At 32.2% G+C, this 18,840-nt stretch overlaps 1 protein-coding gene across 3 annotated transcripts in view; it reads right to left on the reverse strand.

Moving 5' to 3' along the window:
• The window catches only part of Hr51 (photoreceptor-specific nuclear hormone receptor 51), a 118,776-nt gene that overhangs the window by 14,557 nt on the left and 85,379 nt on the right, over nt 1–18,840 (reverse strand). For all 3 annotated transcript variants that reach the window (XM_035369390.2, XM_035369389.2, XM_035369388.2), the window contains one exon: nt 1,083–1,333. In XM_035369390.2, coding sequence (XP_035225281.2) covers nt 1,083–1,333 — 251 coding nt within the window. The remainder of the gene's footprint in view (nt 1–1,082; nt 1,334–18,840) is intronic.

Raw genomic sequence — 18,840 nt, forward strand, 5'->3', positions numbered from 1 at the left:
ACAGGAATACCGTATTTCCTTGCGTGTTTTACCTCCTTTTATTAGCTACCGTATTTCCTTGCGTGTTTTACCTCCTTTTATTAGCTACCGTATATTTTCAAAGGTAAGACTAAGTATTAATTTTCGTCGAAGTTTTACAGTTTTAGGATATACTTTTAGTATAACCTGAACCTCAAATTGTTAATGGCCCATGAATTTAGTTAAGATCAGGATTATCATCTGGAACCAATTTTATTTTCTTGCATCTAAAAGCATTGCCTGCAAAAGCCCGTGACTAATTGCAAACTCACGTGTATCTCTAACAAATTTATTTTATTGCATCTGGCAGTACTGCCCAGGGCCGGATTTAGACTTGATGAGGCACTAAGCTATTTGAAATATGGAGCCCTTTATAAGTCTTTTATACTATATTTTAATACCATATTTATAGTATATTTTTAATTTTGGGGGCCCTAAGCTATAGCTTGTGTAGCTTATACGTAAATCCTGCACTGGTACTGCCTACAGCAGAACGTGCCCAATCACAAACTTACATATACCTGAAACAAGTTTTGTTGTAGGTTGTGTCGTGTGTTCAAGCAATTTTTGAAGTAACGACGATCAATTTCTTCATAAAATCGCATTCGCAGATGAAGCAATAACCGCATTTTTGTAAGGAAAATCGAGCGAAGTAGCTCTTTAGTCGACGTCTGATGAGCACTTTATCAAAACAAAGTGATTGGTCCCTTGTTTGCTTGGAGCCAATAAATTAATTTAGATGATGACTTCTATATGCTGTGACAGATGGTGTTTTTACATTACCTAACTCAATTACAGTCACAGTTGCATAACCATTTCCCAAAATTTATATAGCTAAAACATCACTAACAATCAACACTAAAACTCGTCGAGTTATTGCTAAACTGCGATTTATTTACGTAAATTAAAATGAAAAGAAAAAAAAAAAAGAGTCTACATTTGTCATTGCTTACGTCTTGTCTGCGCGCTCATCTACGTGGCGCTTTTGCATTACCTAAGTTACAGTCACATTTGCGTGGCCATTTCCCATTATGGTATATATATATATATATGCGTTATTTTACCTGGTCACGAAAAGGAAGGTTGGCGAAAGATGGCAGATTTTTGGCCCACTTGACGGCCATGAAAAGAAGACGAGCAGAAGTTTCATAGATAGTCTCCTGGCCTGGAGGCGGGCAGCTGAAGACGGGACCCACTTCTTGAGGACTCACACCTCCATAGCTCACCGCTGGACCACTTGGGCCCACCATCGGAATGCCTTGCCTCTGCTCTAGCATCTCTTCCCTCGACATTTCTGCCATATGGCCATCTAAAGCTGAAAGAAGAAAATAGAGTTAGATACTACAACTTTGAATTCTACAATAAGTACATCTAACCTGGATTGTTTATTGAATTACCTTTGTGAATGATATTTGTAGTGATTTATCTGACTTGTTTGACAACAACGTCAGAACAAGTCTACGATTTTTTTCGGGGAGGAGTGCAGCACTGCGTCTGTTGTTGGTATGACCCTTGGACACAGTACCAGTGACAGTACGACTCTGCCCTGTTAGGTCCAAATTCTGAAACAAAAATCCCCGCGAGGACGAGTTCAAGAACCATCTACTCCTCCACCAAAGCACCCGAAAGGATCTTCGGCTCGCCGTGTATTTTAAATGCCCACATGGTGGTTGACATTTAACCCTTTGTGGCACAGTGTGTCCGCTCCGGACACACCTAAAAATTTCCTTCTGTACGCACAGAAAAATTGAAGGAAAAAGGATTTATAGGTTATTCTGAACTTTCTTTATTTATAGTAGATGGCAGTTCAACATGAACCAGTCCACATATTTTATCCATGTTTAGTTTTTTAAGACCGTCATTTTTCAAAGAAATCTTCCAGATTTTTTAGGGTATAAAAGGAATTGTTTGAAAGGAAATTTCTATGTTATTTTTGGCTGTATGCTAATCTCCTTATTTTATATTAGTTTTAAATTTTTACCTTCAAAATCTTGTCTAAAATCATACGCCGAACCCTAGGTGTGCTCAGACCGGGCTCACCGATCATCTAGAACAACTGAGAGTCTGTATTCTTTCTTTCTCCGCATCTCAGCGGTCAGTTCATTGACAACAATGCATGTTTCAGCACTTTTTTCGAAGCTCTCAGTGTGACCAGTTTGGGCACACCCACAGAATTAAAGCGATAAGTGCTATCTTCACAAAATTTTACTTCTGTACTCTAGGCCTAATTAGACTGCCTACCTTTTTTTTTTTTTTTTTTTTGGTAATCAAAACTTCGACTTTAAAAGGTAGCTTTCTGGAAAGGGTTAAATGTGATATAAAAGCTCTTACCTGTTAACGTATAAGAATCGCAATAACATTTTAAAATTTTTAGAAATGGTACGTCGAAGATTCAAAGATATCCATTGATATATGGGGTTTACGGATAAATATAAATCTCGTAATTCTGAAAGTAATAAGAAATTATCAAATTATCTTCTCTCGAGAAAAGGAAAAATGTTGACTTCTCTGACTAAATATTCATTTTCCTTGACTAAATACTGATTACGTATTTATAAATTTTCAGAAGGTAATAAGCATTATGTTGGTATAAAAATCCAAAAATTCTTCGTATATACTCAAAATATACTTAATGGATACTTTGTACCATTTCTTTTCATTTCTAAAATACTATAATTTAAAATAAAATTAAACAAAAAAATATTAATGTATTTTGACTACTAAGAGTTTAAATATTGTATTTTATATCCCCTTTTGAGCTGAATTCAAATTCGGTATCCCAAATTTCCATACTTTTATGTTAATTTCTTTCAATACCTTCTCGGCCTTCCGTCTACTTTCAACAAAATTCAAATTAGTTTGAATTTAACAAGAAAGCGAAGCTGTAATTTGGGGAGAGAGCAAATCATCCAGAAAATCGTGAGCTTGAAAATCTCGCGAGTATCTAGCCCTCCTGCAGACAGGCAAGTGATTTTATAGCTGTTAAAACCGTTATTTTCTTATATAAATAATAAAAAATCTGATGTGTACACCACATGACTTCCTTGTACGGAATATTAAATTATACACATTTTTCTTGCATTTCGTTTAAAATTATTGGATTGAATTAAATCTATTTCACCGACAGCGCATAAACCACAATAGAATAAATACATTCTTTAAAATTCACTCTATTTGTTTACCATAGCGACACTCTGGCGCTAGGTTAACTTACCAGTATTATATTTCGTTCATATTATAACTCAGAATGCACAAAATTTATATCATTTAAAGAATTATCTAATCGTTGCCACATGTTCTGTTCAAATACTATAATAAAGCTAGAACGATGTATAAAAGAAATTAAGAAAACAAAACAAAAAAGAACAGTTTTTCACAGACGATTGAGTATTTATCATTCAATTAATTCAGTTCTCACTTCGCGACAAAACAAAAATACATAAAAACTCAAAATATCTGTATTAAAAATTATGAAGTAAATCTTAAACGCTTATTTCCTCGAAAAAATTCCAGAAAGGATTAAGCATGATTTAATACACAGTAATAAATGAAGGCGTTATCTTTGTTGTTGCATATAAGAGTAAAGAAACTGAGCTTACTGAGCCGGGTAACAGAGTGGATATATATGTATATACATATATTTATATACGTTTGGTGCGGCCGATTGCAACCAAAATACGAGGTGCCCATCAACGTACGTACATACGTTCGTACAGACGCCATGAAAAATTCTCTTCGGAATTCATTTTAAAGCAGTTTTATAATTTTTTTGGAGGAAAAGAGTCTTTTATTCTGTCCTTACGTACAGATATCACGCAAAAACATCGTTAAATTGCTTTCGATAGCGGTCAAAATGGATATTTTCGTTGAAATATGCTGCCTGAAACTTTACGCGATTACAATACTTCCTTTCTACTTCGTACAAAGGAAGTAAAAACAGTGAGAATCACTTTAGGTTAAAACTCCGATTCATTTTCCTTGTTATTATACTTTATATATTACTCGACTGCTGCTGGGTACAGCCGAGCCCAACAACAGTCGATTGGCATTTTAAGATTCCATTTTTCTTTGCAAAGTTGCCTCGATGTAGTGCATATATCTTGATGGAAGCACTAGTCAAGCTGGTCTCTTATGACTCCTGACTTCTTTGGAGAAAAATCTAAACAGGAGACCAGAAAGTAAACTTAAAAAGACACGTTACACAAGCGCTTTATACATAATTTTATGAAAACTCACTTATTAGTTCTCTGTAGTTCATGATTTTGGTTTCGTAAAATTTTTTAAAGATCTTCTCCACATCAAAATAACTGTTATTCAATATGCCTTCAAATTCAAAACCATTCCTGACTTCTCTAATCTGATGACCAACAAAGGACATCCTTCTTAATTTTGGCTTCACTAATTCTGAAGAATTTTGGTTTAAGGAATGTCCTTCTCTATAAATAACCTTAATAAAACAATTCATTAAATTTAATTTTAAGCGAAGCGATAGCAATTATACTTTCTGAGAACATATTAAAGCCTAAAAATAATTATTTTTTAATCATGATGATTCTTTAAACTGGAAAATTTTAGTGCGTGTTTCTTTTTCTTATCTTATATTTTCTTGTTACACTATATACAGTAATAATTAATGGACCAAGAATTTCAATATTATCAGGAAGTACCTATTTTAAAGTAATAGGCTATAGTAAGATTACTCACTTTAGTTTAAATGAAATTAAAACGTGTTCTTATACGTTAGAATCATATACACCTTGCACAAAAAAAGAAAAAAAAGAGAGAGAGAGGGGGAGGAGAGACAGTTCTGTTCGACAGATTGTCGAAATTCAATTTGTGTTTTCCATGTCTCGAAAGCGCGACTTAGGATATATATTAGATTTATATACAGCATCACTCTAACATGGGTATTTTGACACAAAATCGGACTTTTTCTCAAATAACATGCCGAATTAATTTTTTTTCCGTATTTCGATTCTACGACACAAATTATGCTTAGATATTAAATTTTGTAATTTTGGGTGAGGAATTTATGGAGAAATTTAAAAATTTATCTTGGCGTATTTTTTCAGTTTGCGCCAAGATGGCGAAATTCTTAATTTATAGCAACCTGTTTTTCTTCCCTTTTTTTCGTTGTACACGAGCGGAAAAAAGACCATCGTTCATTACTTTCATATAATTTTCACAATTAATCTTAAATATATTAATAAAGTCTCAACTCGAGATTATTAGTCAAGACTTTTACTCAAGAATGACTCTCTATCAAGAATTTCCAAGAACTTTTCATTCAAGTCATCCTAATTCATTCAAATACTATTTCTCATCAACTTTTATTTAATGACTGCTCTTCATTCTCCATTTTCAAAATTTGTAATGATCTTCTTAAGTATTTACTTACGTATTTATGTTTCATTTACTTACATATTTATTTAGGTATTATATATTTATATATTTAATTTTTTTTTAATTTTTATTATATAATTCTCAAAATTCTAACATTTTATTGTATTTTATATAACAACACCGTTGGTAGATGATTCCATCAGTTGAGCGTAAAAGCTGAATGTCTTAAAGGCGATGTAGCTGCTCATCTGATGGTAAATAAATAAATAAATATAATTTTAACAAAGTACATAAACCACATTTGACATTATTATCGCTTATAACTAATATGTCAAATTTCAAAACGCGCCAATATGTAAATTCACGTGTATCTTAGGAAATTATGAATACAAAACTCTCATTTTTTGCAGGTTTGCTTAGAAATACATCTACTTTAAGATAATGGTAAAAATTTTATAGGTTATAATTCAAATTTTTTTCGAACCATTTATAAAAATTATTTTAAAATACAAATATTAAAAATTAATCATAAAAAGTGGATGAACTTTATATTTGGAGTGAACCTAAATTTCAAATGTGAAAGGAAGAATCACACAAATGTAATAAAAAAATAGATATACATAAATATTGTTACGTTTTTCTTCTGACACCAGTTGTTGCGTTATTGCTTTGGTAGACGGTAGCACGAATTTTGGCGACTTTTTGGCGATTTGCCTTTTGGCGAGTAATACAACTTATGGTAAACCCATTGCTGGATAAGTTATTTATGGTAACCGATACTTTGTTGTCATTTTATTAAAAAAATAATGCGTTTTATTATGCATAACTTCCGTGTTTTAAATATTATTTATGGCTTCTTAATATTAAAAATCAATTTAATTTTACATTTTTATTGGAATAAAAATTTTGTTGTTTATAATATTTTATATAATTTTATGTTGTGGATAATGTAATCAATGACGTCACCTTACTTAAAAAGTAATTGGTTTTATTAATATCCATAAATTTAATCTAATGTTTTAAACATTATTTATGGCTGTTAAATATTAAAATAAAATTTAATTTTGCATTTGTTTTAAAAATGATTTTATTATGAATGATTATTTAAATAATTTTAATTCTATGCGTGATGTAATCAGCACCCTGATTGGTTACTGAATATTTGTACATTACCGCGCCATTTTAAAATTTTATTATTCATCTCTTCGAATTCCTCGGATTTCAAATGGAATGGATATCTCCGTTTTGAAGGCGAATGTTGTTATTGGGAATTACCAAGAATTATTGGTATTGGAATAAAAAAATTGCCCTTTAAGACTTTATTTTGGCCAACCTGTCTTTCCTAATCAAAGATTTATTTATAAATTGTTAATAGCGTCAGAGGAAATTTTGGAGGAAACCTCGCTAATTGCTTCTTCAATGAAGTGCGAGATATTTGGATAACAGATGAAGATGGTTAAAAGATCCGATTCAATTATGATTTCGATTTTTTTGTGGTACTTATCAATAAACAAGAGGTTAAATTACTCAAAAAAATGTAAGTATATATTTTTCTTTTATTTTATAATTGTATACTTCAATTTTTGTTAAAAAATTAATACACTATCTTCAAAAATTGCTGAGATAATTATTGTCACATATGTTTTAATAATAATTATATTTTATATAACGTATTTTAAAGTATTTGAATTTAATAATATTCTAATTCTTTTAAATGTTGGTAGGATGGTTTTTAATTCGATATTCAATTTCAGTAATATTTTAATCTAATTAAACGATGACACAATGTTTTTATAGCGGTGTTTTTATTCTCTTTTTTGCTATATGAAAGTAATAATAGCCTTACTTTAGTACTTTTTATTTATAGTAAATGTATTTATTTACACTTGCCTGCCATCTTAAAAAACGACATTTTCAACAAAAAAATTAATCCATTACTTTTAACGATATTTATTTTTATTTATTTATTTTTTTTTTTAAGTTTCGAATACTTTACTATGCGTAAAAACAGCGTTTTTCAAGATGGCTGACGATTGTAAAAATCGCGCCAACAATTGCGCCAACGTAAATCGCCAAAAATCCGTGCAACCGTCTACCAAAGTAGCACCTTTTCTTCCTTCACGTTCGTACGGGGTTTGTAGATTTGGAGTGAATAACGACAACACTTGATGAAGTATCACAACACACTTTATTATTTACCAATATTAATCAGGACAGCTCCAAAATCACTTTTACAGTCGTCGAACTGTTATAAACACGCTGACACGTTCACCGACACAGCCTTCAGACTGTCAAGCAATAACGGTGGATACTGTAACTTCTTGTGTAGTTTGTTGAACTTAATAACTTCAATACTTTCAAAGTAGACTCAACTAATGAGTATATCTCAAGAATTCAAAATTTTATTATACATTTTTAAGCAGTTCACATGTCATTCAGCTAGCACAGTAACACGTGCATCACAACAACGGAATCGCATAGCATGAGCGCCATTATAGTTATTTACAGTTACAGTTATAGTTGTAGTTATTTTAACATCACAGACATTATTTATACATCACAGAGACAGCTTCACTGCAAAGCACCAGAGTAGAGCTTTCGACTCTACTCGGTCGTTCTCGAAACTCCTCGTACTCTCGAGACTCTCCAAGCTACAACTCGCCATGCATTCGACGACACACAGAGCACAGCTCCCGACTCTTCGGTTCAGTCGTTCCCGGAGCTTAACACACTCTTTCAACGATGCACTAACCACGATACACTAAGAGACTCTTCGATGCACTCGACGACCCACTTGGCACTCGCTGGCAGGCTGTCAACTCGATCGTTTCCGCACGGAGTAACTAGATGAGACACACTGACTCGCATTCTAGACGAGGCACACAGACTAACTGACTGCGGACCAGCAAGGTTTATATAGCTTTCGATTTGTGTTCAAAAACATTCTGGGCTAAACCGGTAAGAATTCGTTCCAGAAGGTTCTCCATCCGTCCATGGCATATCGTCAATTTTGTCGCCAAATTGGCGATTTCTCGCCAAATGTGGCAACCCTGCTTTCTTTTGCCATTTTATGGCAACCCTAAAACTGCTTTGCGGGAAAGCTACGAGACATGGAAAACGCAAGTTAAATTTCGACAATCGTTCCAGTAGAACGGGAGATATAGAACTGTCGCATTTTTTTGTGCAAGGTGCACATATTATGAAATGCTTAGTCTAAATGAAAATAAATATAATCCTTATTTTCTAATATGGATATACTCAAAGTGATGTAGTAGATTTTGCGAACGACACTAAGAGTAGACTTGAGTAAAGAACTGGTAGAGGCACTTCTAAGAAACAAGTTTATCAGCATACTAGATTCAAAAGAAAATTCTGAAGAACAAAATAAAAGGTTATTTGAAGCATTTCAGGAAAAAACACTTATTAAAAAACGTAAGTAATAGTTTGACAACATGGCAAAAAATGTACAGGTTTGGTGTCTTATTAAATCCTAAAAAGTATTCTAATTTAGAACCAGACTATTTGTTAAGAATGATATACTCGAAAATTACTATTTCTTCATACGTAAAATTATGAAATTTTAAATTTTAAAAATTATTTGAGGGGGGGAAAAGGAATTTATGTTATCTGTACCTTAATTTTCAATGGTTTTTTTAACAATAAAAAAGAGACATACAGGGAAGAAAACAGATATTTATTTTGTAAATTCTTATCAGAATTTAGTAGGTGGGAAGGAGGAGGGGACAAAAAACAAGGTATTCGCAGATTTGTATTCAAAAAATTCATTTGAAACTGTTTATCCAAATTCGTTCTAACATATAATCCGTTTCGAGTACATAAAAAAATTATAAAATGAGAATCTTGGGGAAAAAAAAAAAAAAAAAACTGTCTACGTATCTTTTTCAAGACACTTTTTTAGTATTTTTCTTATTATATATTTAAGGTGAGACGATGGAATGTTTTTACTTCATTACGTTGAGTTAACGATACAATCAAAATTGGATTTAATTCAATTGCTTTCTGCTTAAAAATAATTAGGAAAACTTCCGCAAAGAAAAGCAGCTCACCGAACCCTCAACTCTATTAAACCACCAACCGCTCATTCATAAGCGCAATTTTTTTCCCCTAATGCACAGCGAAATAAGTTTGTTTCAATTAGAACCTTAATTTAATACATCTCAGGTAATTTGATTTCTCGAAATGGTTAAAAAAATTTTCCTTTTAGTGGTCTCTGTGCCACGAAATTTTTCTTTTTCCCTCCTTTCTATTATTTTAGGAAGAGAAAAAAGTTAGGAATAAAAAATTGGTGGAATTCGGTACCTCAATTCAATTACCAAACGCAATGATGCAAACATTATGTCAAAAAATGTTCTTATTCCCTCTTGCATACGTCAACGTCTTTTATTCAAAGCTGCAACTAACTTTTTTTTTCACACATGGGAGCCGGTGATTTATGCAAACGCGTGGGGAAAAAAAAACAATTGATGAAAAAAAAAGGCCATAACTTATCCCTATTATACAACGGTATTCATCCTTACCTCGGTTTATTGTTTCATTGTTTTAAGGGATTTAATTTTCCCTTGAACGAAACTAAGAACCGGTTAAAAAAAAACGAGTTTTCTTGCATCCTTAATAAACATTTCTTTTTAGCTCTCTTTTCGTTAATTTCTGTAATCGCCTTTCTCGATATTATCTTTTTAAGTTGTTTTTTTTCCACCGTGACATAACATTTTTTGTCAACTTATTAAAAATGTACACTCTCTTTTCCTGTTAAGTCCTTCCCTTCCTTGTTCTGCGTTTTGAGCTCATTAGCGCGTTACGGATTTTTCACAGCATAAGCATTACGGCACGCATGCGCGAATTCTAGAGTTTTTATACCAGTTAATTGCATTAAAACGTGGCAACACTGTCGTTGTCGTGTTCGGCATTTGTGTAGTCGGAGATGTTAAAAAACTTGTGATTGAAGAAAGGTTGATTATCTTTCTTTCGAATTTTTTTTTATCGCCTGGTAAATAATTTGGCAAAGAGAATTGTGGGATCCACTAACCTGAAGGAAAGAGAGCTGATAAACTAAATAATAAAAAAATATACATAAAAAAATGTTTCTTTAACGAAGAAAGCTTAATTCTCTAGTAAAAGAAATCTATCGTCCACCACTAATATTGTTTAAAAGATTATCGAATGAATTTATAATCTAAATCAATATTTTTATGAAAGGCTTAGTATTTTTTACATTAAAAAGTTTAAAAAAACATTAGGAATTCTAATTTTAACACTTACTTAAGAAAAAAGATATAATTCTAAAAATAACAAAAACCAGAATTTGTAAATTTTGAGCCCAAGTGCCGAATTTTCTCGCGCACTTTTTCCCCTCGGGTATATCCCCCCCAGCCTTTTACCTCTAAGTTTTGAAAATTTTAAATACATCCATATAACTTTCTCCTTCTACTACTAGACATAGGTTTTTCCTCTAAGGCCTAGTTTAGTTTATTGGTACATTGTATTCCCCTGATTATTTTTACTTTTATTCAATATATTAAAATTGTATTTGCACTTTCGTATTAGTAGTTCAGCCATTTTATTTTCCCTTTCATTTATTATTTGAAAAGTATTTTGTGCAGCTTCTTCTTTAAGCTTCTTGAACGTGGCAGGTATTCTCACACTTAAGAAACTTTCCAAACATGTGACTTCACCTTACTTCTGTCATTTACGTTCTAGCTCAATGTAACCTTATCTACTCCTGATGTGTTCGAGCATTCGAAATGCGGGTTTTTTTCTTCGCTTCCTTTCTCCATCGTATCTCTGATGTACCTCCTGGGAAATGTAGTCAAGACTCATTCATGTGAGGTGCACCTGGGGCTTTCTATGTGGTCTTATTGGAATGTAGTTTCTTTTAAATAAATAATATTCTATAGTTACCAGTAGTTTATCCATGACTGCTTTGCATTTGCTATGCTCTGACTGTAACTGCATCCTTCGGAAATTAAATTAGTTATAATTCCCCCCCTCCTCTTTTCGGAAGATAAAACAAGTAATAAAAAAAGGAGAAATATGGTAATTGTTAATGAAAGTGATAGATGAACATACAGAAAACAATAAAAGAAAGTAAAAGACTCGATACTCTACGTTGAACGTCTGCTGACCAAGTTTTAGATCGATTAGAACAACTATTCATTCTGAATTCATGAATTAAAGGTACTTACGTATTAAAGCCACCGCAGCAGAAGTTGCGCTGATGCGCCAATAAAGTTCATAATAAAATAAGTTCATTTGCTGTTTGCAGCTGCTTCGGTAAAACCATCGAAACTAGTCCTGTGAAAATTTTGAAAATATAACTCTGATTATTGTTGTTTGACTTCTGAATTAGTATTTTTTCGGCGTGTTATTGTGTCTTAATATTTTACTCGTGAAAGTTTAACTGAAATTTCATTTCCTCCAAATGCGATACATAAATTTCAAAAGTTCACTAGTATTAATGTGCCCTAGAGAATTTATGCCCACGCTAATGCGAAATCTCAAAGAATTTTTTTTACCTTATTTATGGCACAGCGCAATCAAAATTATCAACAGAAAATTTCTCTGTTGTCAACTTGGAATGCCCTCTCCATAATGAAATTTACTTATTTAAAATTTATATTATTATCATGCTTTACATAAACACTGCGAAAGAAAATAAAAACTAAATTTGGATGATAGCTGAGATAACAATAGATACAATAGGTATTTTTAATTGAACTTCCTTTTAATATACATAGTCTATACACATCGCTCCCATGGAAGAAGCGACGTGTAATGTGAATATAAGCCAGTTTCTTCTAGAAAGTCCTCCACGAAGACGTCCCTTCCCTTAGAAGTTATCCTTTGTGTGCAAATAACCTAACCATTTAGCTTAATTGGGACACATGATGAGCCTAACGTTTTGGCTCAATTAAATGAGCACTCCGATAATTCGAAGCTCAATTGAGAATAAAAAAACATGATTAAAAAGATGTAAGTTATATATAATAGCCTTTCCAAGTAACATGTTACCCAAAAATGCTTTTGTCTAGCACCCTTAAAACAATAGTTTTCAGTACACGCTGGTATTTTACCAATTATTTTAAATTAAACGGAATTCTCTGTCTTTCTTTCCCTTCGCCCAATGACGGGCTCTAGTCATTATAAGGCGCTGGCCACTACTAAGGCCGGAAGCGATGGTCACTTTATTACGGAGGCAATCTAACAGGTGGGCGATCGTTGCTTCCTGTGAAAGGATGGACAAATTACATCCCATGCCTTCTCCAAGATTCGAACCCGGGGCCTTCGGTGCAGAAATCAAAATCTCTAATCACTTTCTTATCTGAACGGCAAAGAAAATCACAGCCATATATTTGTTAGTGTGTTCTATCCAAGAGTAATTATTGGAAGAGTGAAAAGAGCTTGTTCTGTCATTGTATTCTTTTTGATTGTGAATGAAAAAAATTAGCATAAATAACGTATGCAAAATGTGGAACTCCATGCAGTTCTTTCCTTTGTGGGGAACACTCATATCTAATTACATATTTCCTGATATCCTGAAAACACTCATTCAAGTTTTAAGATGTCTTTAACGTTATTATAATCATTTTTACACCTAATTGCGAAACATTTAAGAAAAGCTAAAAAATTATTGCAGACGGATATCCTAAATATCAATTGATTGGCAATAAATTATTTCTTTTAAGTGTTGAATAATAAACTACCAAAATAAAATTATCTCAGTTTAACAGCATGCTGTCTCAAATAAATGAAGAAAATGGTGGTTATATTTTAAAATGAAAATTTGTTCAAATTAAACCAGCCGCTCAATTAACTGAAGGTCTTGCTAACCAGAATCGGTTTACTATTTTTCTTTTTGTTACTGTGTTGTTATAGTACATACAATAAAATAATAATAAAAAAACTTGTAGTGAATAAATATATCATACAAATAAAATAACATGCGATAGTATACCTACTTAAAAATATTTATGTTTTCCTAACAATATTAAATTAATCTAAGTTCTTTTTATTGTTTTCAATTTTAATTTCTCATGCCATTATGTACCAAAATTACTGAAGATTAAAATTCTGAATCGCCAGAGGGGGGGGCGGAGTTTACTACTGAGTGTCTCTAAGAATAACAAAAACTGCGCATCTTGAACTGCAACTGTGACGATGAGCAAGGTAAAGGGAACAATGTCAGATGAAATGGTATACATATAAAACAAAATAAAAAGAAAATATTTAATAAATTAAACAACAGAAAGATAGATATTAACTAAAAAATAAAAAAATATCATAAAAAGTTTCTTATTCAGCACAGTATTTTATACCAGAAAGAAATCTAAAGGATTATATTGGTAGGAAGACGGGAGAAATACCTTATATACTCCCCCTTTTAAAGGGTGATCCCAATCGCCGAATCCTAGGTGAGGAGAATCATCATCCGACACCCTTTTAGTTCGGGCGCCACTGTAGAGACATTAGGTTAATTGAAAAAGCCGGAGAGATGAAAAATGAGCAAACGCCTTCGCCGGGAATCGAACAGCGGACCTCTGGAATACGGGCCCAGTTTGTTGACCACTACACCACGAAGGCACGCCAAGAATGTGGAAGAAATATCTTATAATAGATTCATCATTACTATAGCTTAACCAGTGACAGAGAGGAAAAGATCGTTTGATAATGATAGTTCGACCCAGGTTCGAAACCAAGTAAACGGACTGGTTGCATGTTTGGTTTTGTGGCTTCCACATGTGTAACGTGAACATCAGATAACTTGCTTAGAAGTCCTCCACCAAGGCATCTTTTCCCAAGGCAAATAGCCCTTGTATGGTTTGTCACATTCGAATAAAGTAAACCTAATATTATTGCCGTAGCGTTTTAAAGATTTCATTTTTTTCATTTTATTTCACTAATACATTTCAAAGATTTAGTTGACTTATTAACAGGAAGCGATAATTCTGCATTTAAAATAACTGAAGCACAATATACGTAAACCTGTGATAAGCGTATTATATACATTGATGAAAATACAAAGAATATATACTTAATTCTACATTAATTACTTAATAATCCCGAAGGCAACAAAATTTAGGAAACAAAATCCAGGGTATTTTTTAAACGGGAAAAAGTTTCATTTCAAAATTATTCTTATTTAAAAAATGAAGAAGTCATTTTTGAGACATCATACAAATTGATGATTTATCATCGATATGAAATGAATAGTAAATAATATTGCTTTCCTTAGAAAAATTGCTGGTGGTTTTTCCTCCGCAATAAAATAACTTTTCGTTTTCTAGAAGAATCCCTTAATTGTTTTCCAAGATTCCTTAGTGATTGATATCAGACAATGTTATAAAAAATAGTCTTAATACCTTTCTATGACATTCTGTATCTTTCATACTGCTTTTTAAATAGTGTTAATACAATCATTAAGATATTTCTGTTAAATCTTAAATTATTTTATTAAAATTAAAATTATTTCATTAAAATAATGAAATAATCACTTGCTAAGGTCATGCTGAACCTTTCTGTTCTAAACTTTACAGCAACCTAATACAAGAACTGACCTATCGCAGGAAAGCAAAAACCAAATGACATTTAGTCTACGATTTCGACCAGTCGGCTGCATATTCACCTTCTCTAATTATTTATGCGTGATTGGAGACTTGAGGAATAGCAGAGACAATAATAAGAACGGGCGAGATTCAAGTTACAAGAAATAGAAATGAATGTATCTTATTAGATACTGTACTGTTACCAAATCTATGCATTCTTACTAAAATGTAGCTTTCTTTTAAAGAAACAATATTTGGATATTTAATTGATGTTTATCCATGACTACTTTTTGGTTGTTATGCTGTTTGTCTAACCAGGTCCTTCGAAATTAAATTATTCGCATAATTTAGCCCTTTTGATTTTCGGACGTGAAATAAATGGAGGAATGCGCGATGGACTACGGTATAGCCCATTAAAATGTTTAACTTATGACATTTGTATAAAAGAAACTCGATGGTTAAATAGATAAAAGAAATTTAATAAGCTTGAAATTAATGTATTTTTTAAATAATTAGCCAGCAATACATTGAAAATATTCATATTTCCGATATCTAAAAGTTGGATTTGAAATTCTGGTTAGTCTGATTCTGCTCGATCTCCCTCTTGGAAAAGAAAACATTTCATACAGTTATTAAAATAGACTGATCTTAGATATCGAGTTAGTTCAGCAAAGTGCTCAATAGTAATGCATAACAGCATTGCTCAATTGTCCATGCATTGTTCAATAGCATGCATTGCTCAATAGCAATGCAAACATGTCGCTTGATATTATTTCATTCATTCGTGAAGGATAACTTAAATAGATGAAGGATTATTTTAATGATATTTTTCAGATAAACGAGGCTTCGCCTCTATTTACATTGTTTCCCTTTATGTAGTTTCTATTATTAAATAATAAAGAATTTGTATATATGTAGGTGATAAAGAGGCGGCACATAGAGCCACCAAATTTTGAACACAAATAGTCCTGCACCCAAACATGCATATCTCAAAGCCTGCATTTTGATTTTTTTTATTATTATCTATTTATTTTAAGCTTTGTTCCCAACTTATAGAAAGACTGATTAATAAACTCAAAGATTTAAAAACGAAGTTTTGTTATTCGACAGAAATTAAGATATTTATACTTCAACTTTCATCAGAAAAAACGGAGATTTAAAAGAAATATGTTGCCACTCGGCCCAAAGAGTAAAATATTTGTAGCAGTGTGTTGCCATTCGTCAAAACGTAAGCTATTTAACTTTTCTTTCAAATTAATCTGTCTGTTACTGAGAAATAAACTGTATGATTTAAAAGCAGGAAAGTAATCCATTTTTCATCTCTGTAATTATTAATTAATTGCTGAGAATTATTAATTGCTAAGTATATATATATATTAAGTGGCTATATAATTATTATATTAAGTGGCTATATAATTATTAGCCACCTAAGGTGGCTGGTCGCCCAAGTGGCTAATAATTAAAAAATTAAAAAAAGAAGAAGAGATAAAGCTTGAAAGTAACTGAACATTTTTTTAATTAATTTATTTTTTATTATTTTTATTTATTTATGCATTTATTAATTATTATTTTTTTTGTCAACGGCTCTGTAAGGTCAGCATTAGTTTTCTTTCATATTTATATTCCTTTTATACTTCTTAGTTATGATTTTCTTTCATAGATATGATTTATCTTCCACAGATGCTCATACCTATAAAAGAGATCTTAGATGGTTATTACTACGAAAGATAATTACGGTCTGAATGATAATCACTATAATCAAGTTATCTAATGCGAATGAAGGGTCTAATACCGAATGGAGAAATTACGTAACAAGCTAGTACTTTATATACAATAAGCTCATCAAAATTACAGCTAACAATATTTTTAAAACAGTCGTAAAATTTTATTTGAAAAGCAAAATCTTTAAAATTCTGCATCCTTTACATAGTATTTAAAATTTCAGCTTTATAAAAACACACAAAACAGATGATATTTGTTATTGTAAGCAAACATTAATCTATCTAATCAATAGAAAATATAAATAAAACGGAAATGCTAAAGAAGGTTTCACTTAGCTAGCTCCTGCAAACTGAAAAAAATCAAAATAAAAATGGCCCGCAGCCTTAACTCAGCTTAATGTTAATAAATGCATTATGTTTTTACCATAATAATGAATACTTTTGAAAAGGAAAAAAATAAAACAAAATTATTTTAAAATAAAATAATTTACAGTTCGATTTTCACTGGTCGCGGTCAAACGGAATTTGTTCTTCTTACTCTTTTCAAATTTTCTCATCACTAGCGTTCTTTATACGGTATAAATTTCCGCTATTATTTTTGACTAATTTTACGGAGTTTTATAAATTTGGTGAACATCAGATTTTTTTTGCGAAAATGAAGTAAGTCCGCAAATTTCGAATTTTTTTCACTATTATTTTTCAATTTATGCTACAAGTGTTACATAATTTTTATACTTATTTTCTTTAGAATAGCTATAAAAAGACGGTGCTAAATAATCCTGCTCCAAAACCCAGTTAGAATATTTAATTTTTAATTACTTTAACTTTTGCTGGAATACGAAAAAAAGTCGTTTCTTGAAATTACATAATACCGCCTTTCGTTGCTAATCAAATTCGTGTGTGTACTATCTAAAGCGTAAAACTTCTACTAATTAAGTGGTAATCTAAAACTGAAATAACGATGCTGGATTTCTTTTTTAAGAATGTAATGGGTTTATGGATGTTTATTCAGTTACATACTTTTTTTTTTTTTTTTAACTGCTTGATTTCTGGTACAAATATCCCCCACGACCTACAAAACGCTAATGTAAATTCTTCCTTACAACATCATTGGCCCATTTCCGAAAAATTTTGCGAAAATCCGCTTTTTTTTTTTTTCTTCGCGATAAAATTTATCTTAGCATGCGCCCACCAACGGCCGAGCGGTAAAATCTCTGAACACTGGTAGTTCCGGCTTGGGTTCGATTCTAGGCAAACGGGCTGGTTCCATGGGCGTTTTCGTGGTTTTCCCCATGTGTAACGAGTAACCGAGCCAGTTTTCCCCAGAAAGACCTCCACGAAGGCCTCCCTTTCCTTAGGCAGATAGCTTTAGTGTTCTTTGCTATTAATCAACTAAACCGAAACCGAATTCTCTTTATATATCACTCTTAGAAACGACGAAATGCACAATTTTAATTTTATAAGTTTGGTGTTTGTCAATTTATCATATATACTTAAATATTTATTTTTGTTTTGGCTCATCTGACAGCAGCATCAGAAGAAGTCCATGGATTTCGTTGAGGGGAAAGCGTTGAATTCCATTTGCCGTTGTCATGAGTCTTGGGTGCCATTTAGGCCACAATACGACTTTGTTTCAATTTTGAAAGAGAATCCTCCAGAAGACAAATCGGCAAGTCCCCCACATCTTTTCCCTGCCACCAAACCACTCCAGAGGATTTTCAATTCGCCGTCTATTTTAAATGCCTCCATGTCGCAAAAAAACACAGTACGCTTAAAAAACATCCAAGTTTTTTCTGGAATTTTAACCTGGCCGAATGTAAGCAAACCGTACATTACACGGGCAACCCACCTGAAATTGTTCACTCGCAGACCAGATAAGCATCAGTGTTAACTCCGCCGAAAATGATGATGTCATATTGGTGAACGCTCGTACGTTACGAAGTATATCGGCAAAATATACTACAAACCAGATGGTCATGTATTTCATTTGCCTTTTAACAGGATGCAAAACAAACCGATTTATCCAAAATGTTTCAGTTTGAGTTGTGATGTTTCTTATGGATGGAGTTTCATAGCGCTAGTACTCCAGAATACTTCTAGTAATACCTTGAATGTAAACTAAATTTAGACCTTGTTAAATCACCATTGTGGGCGGAGTTTATAACAATGCTTTTCCGTCTTACTATTGGTCATATTTA

The sequence above is a fragment of the Stegodyphus dumicola genome, chromosome 2 (genome assembly GCF_044657685.1).
Source record: "Stegodyphus dumicola isolate Sdum_Otavi_A_Nest chromosome 2, ASM4465768v1".
NCBI lineage: Eukaryota > Metazoa > Arthropoda > Arachnida > Araneae > Eresidae > Stegodyphus > Stegodyphus dumicola.